This window comes from Tupaia chinensis, unplaced genomic scaffold, assembly GCF_000334495.1.
Source record: "Tupaia chinensis unplaced genomic scaffold, TupChi_1.0 Scaffold000288_2, whole genome shotgun sequence".
Lineage (NCBI taxonomy): Eukaryota > Metazoa > Chordata > Mammalia > Scandentia > Tupaiidae > Tupaia > Tupaia belangeri.
Window position 1 is genome coordinate 536,489 of NW_006159773.1, and position 3,253 is coordinate 539,741.

General features: G+C 36.2%; 1 protein-coding gene across 1 annotated transcript in view; it reads right to left on the reverse strand.

Moving 5' to 3' along the window:
• Positions 1 to 266: 266 nt before the first annotated feature.
• The window catches only part of CYP7B1 (cytochrome P450 family 7 subfamily B member 1), a 224,540-nt gene continuing 221,553 nt past the window's right edge, over positions 267 to 3,253 (reverse strand). Inside the window, exon 6 of the mRNA XM_006150432.3 lies at positions 267 to 788. Within this exon, the coding sequence (XP_006150494.1) occupies positions 501 to 788 (288 nt within the window). The 3' untranslated portion in view covers positions 267 to 500. The remainder of the gene's footprint in view (positions 789 to 3,253) is intronic.

Here is a 3,253-nt window from a genome sequence, read left to right on the forward strand (position 1 = left end):
CCCCAGGGGGGATGGCCACGCCACAATCCCTTCTCCTCCATTCTCCTCTTGAGATCTTGGGCACACACGCACATGTGCCCAGTGTGAGTTTAAGCCACCGGGTCCAGGACGCGAACCGCGGTCGACTACATGGGAGTCCAGCGACATAGCCATTATGCTAACTGCTGGTCCCTAGAGAAGAAGTTTTTAAAAGAATTTAAAAAAATCCCACATTGCCAAATTTATTGTTATAACAATGAAAATCACAATTAAGAAGAAAAATGCCATTTTGAGATATTATTAAGTTGATTTTATTATCTGTTTTATTTTAGTTGATGCTACTATCTGTTTTATTTTATGATAGGATTTGTGACCAAGGACAAAAAAGGCTGATCTCAGAGCAAACAGAAACTGGCATTTTTTAAACAAACAAAGCAATTATATTTGCAGAAATTAAAAACCATACCTAAACTTAGAACACTTAGGTTAGTTTCGATTTCTTTTCTTTCTTTTTGATTTTCCTAAGATTTAACCTTGTACCTAAATGAGACATCTGAATCTGGATGCAGAATACCTAACAGCGAGCGGTTGTAATTTAGTCCTACAGGTTTATCGTCAATGATTTCGAAATCAAAATAAGTTAACAGTGCAACCAACAATCCCTTCATTTCAATTAATGAAAAGAATCGGCCTGGACATTTGCTGGCTCCACATCCAAATGGCATTAGGTAATACTTCAGCTTTTTCCCTCTTTTGTAAAAGACAGTTTTCTTCTCACCATGTTCCACAAAACGATCATATTTAAATTTCTGTAAAAGAAAACAAACAAGATTAAAATAAGTTTTACATGAAGTACACTGAGGTCAGTACTCAAAGTTCCTAATTCTCTCCTTCTGCCTTAAAAGGCTACTTTGGGGGCCAGTTAAGTAGTGTAGTGGTTAAGGTGGCTGGATCCCAGACGACCAGCTCTGTGGTTCAAGTCCCTCTGGACCTGGTGGCTTGGAGAACATGCCGTGAGCGCATGCAAAATCCTGAGAGAAGAATGGAGGAGAAGGGGTTGTAGCATGGCCATCCCTCCTGGGGGGTGATTTCTCACATATCCCGTCTTTCTTTTTCTCTGTCTTTCTCCAGAGAGTGCATGTGCCCTATTGCAAGAAAAAGCGATACTTTTGGCTAGCCATGGTGGTGCCAGTGACTCTGTGATGCTGAAACCACTATGGAAGGTTCTAGGTTTGAGTCCTGAGGTCTTCCTGAACAGGCTAAGCACATACTTCTGTGATCATGATCCTAGTTGGCCAAGGTGGGAGTGGATCGTGGCATGAAGACCGTGTTCTCTGTCTCTCTTTCTGACTTTCTCTGTGTCTCTCTTCCATGATTAAATATCTATATGTATATATATATATATATGTACATATATACATATATATATTTACTGGATGCTAAATGTGTTCACCAGAGAGATAGAGAGAGGGAAAGGAGCATGGGACACAGTTTTCTTTTCTATGAAGTTTCTTAAATATAGAGGTCATATCTCCATTTTGGCTTACTATGGTGGGTCATAGCATGTGGATGTTTTCAAAGCAGTATTGGTTAGAAGGCAAGGGTTTCTTGGTGCTGCCATTGTTACAGGGAATAACAGATCTACCAGCCACAGAGGCTGCCTAACTGTGGATTCCTAATTTGCTTTGCTCTTACCCCTTCTTAACCCACTACCCATTGATGAGAGCTATATAGTTAGTATTCAGTGTTCATGTTTGGATTATATACAAAATAGTAAGGTTCAGGTAAAGCACTAGGGAAGAACTAACCCACAAAATAAATCTTTGCTTATTTTTGGACATTGTAGCGAATTCTCCTATGATGAACTCTCTTTGAGTTAATTCTAAGGTGATAGGTGTCTCTGAAATATTTTCATAAATTATATTACTTGCTACAGAAAATTATAAAACTGGTTTACTTAGGGTATTTGGCCCACCATCATAATTTTTTCTTGTCAAAGGGCTATGCTATGGTTCAACTCTGACCGAGTTTCGTTGAAGAGACTGAGTGACCTTATTTCAGCCCATGGTGAATTAAACCATTGATTAAATTAATGCTCATGGCTTGCATGAAAATGACTAAGAATTTCCTTTAGTTGGTTGCCATTAGCATTAGACCTGCTGGGCACATGACTTTGATAGAACTACACAAAATCAAATGCAAAGAAGTAGGTTAGAACCAAAACACTTAGGTTATGGTGAAAACCCTCCAGTACAGGTATAGATTCTGAATTTATCACAAAAGATCTAATTTTCTCACTCAATGTCAGTATCATTAATACCAGTGATTCTTTTGCTTTAAAAGTATTGGGTGTATCCTAATTTCTCTAGGATACTTATTTTGATTTTATTACTTTTTAATAACTTCTGTTTTACATTTAATTATTATACATATTTGTGAGGTATAGTATCGTTTTTCAAAGCATGCATACAATGTTATAATCAAATCAAAGATATATATAATATATATACATATATATTATATTCCTCATTATCAATAAAGAACATTATATTATTTTATGCACCTTTGATAATCGTTCTATTTTTTATTTATTTTTTATTTTACATTTATTTATTTTACATTCATTCACTGTATATCACTGTGGCATACAAAATGAGTTTTCCTATCAAGAATACACTGTATATTGGCTCAATCAAAAATATTACCATACATGTTATCATCAACAAGTAATTTTCTATTTCTTGTTTCTTAAATATTTTACTTCTTTTTTTCCCCATTGATTCCCTCCTTCTCACCCTCTGCCATTTCTCACCTTCCTTCCACACTGTCTCTGGTATCTACAGCTGCTTTCCATTTTGTTAAACATTCTACTATTAATAGTTATTGGTTTGTTTTTTTTTCTTTTGGAGGTATATCACTGGGTTGGCAATGACCTTTTCTTTTCTTTTTAAATAATTTATATTTAATCACTTTACATCTTTACAGCATACAAAATGGTTTCTCCCAGCATGAATTCACCACATATTAGTCAAGTCATAGATATTACGGTGTACATTGTCATCAACAGATAACTTTTTATTTTTTATATAGATTCAAATCACTGTATATCATTACAGCATACAAAATAAATTATCCCAGCATAGATACACTGTACATTAGCCCAGTCAAAGATATTATCATACATGGGACCAGCATTTGGGGTAGTGGCTATGTCACTGGACTCCCATGTCGTTGACCGTGGTTCAGGTCCTGGACCCGGTCGCTTAACCTCAGG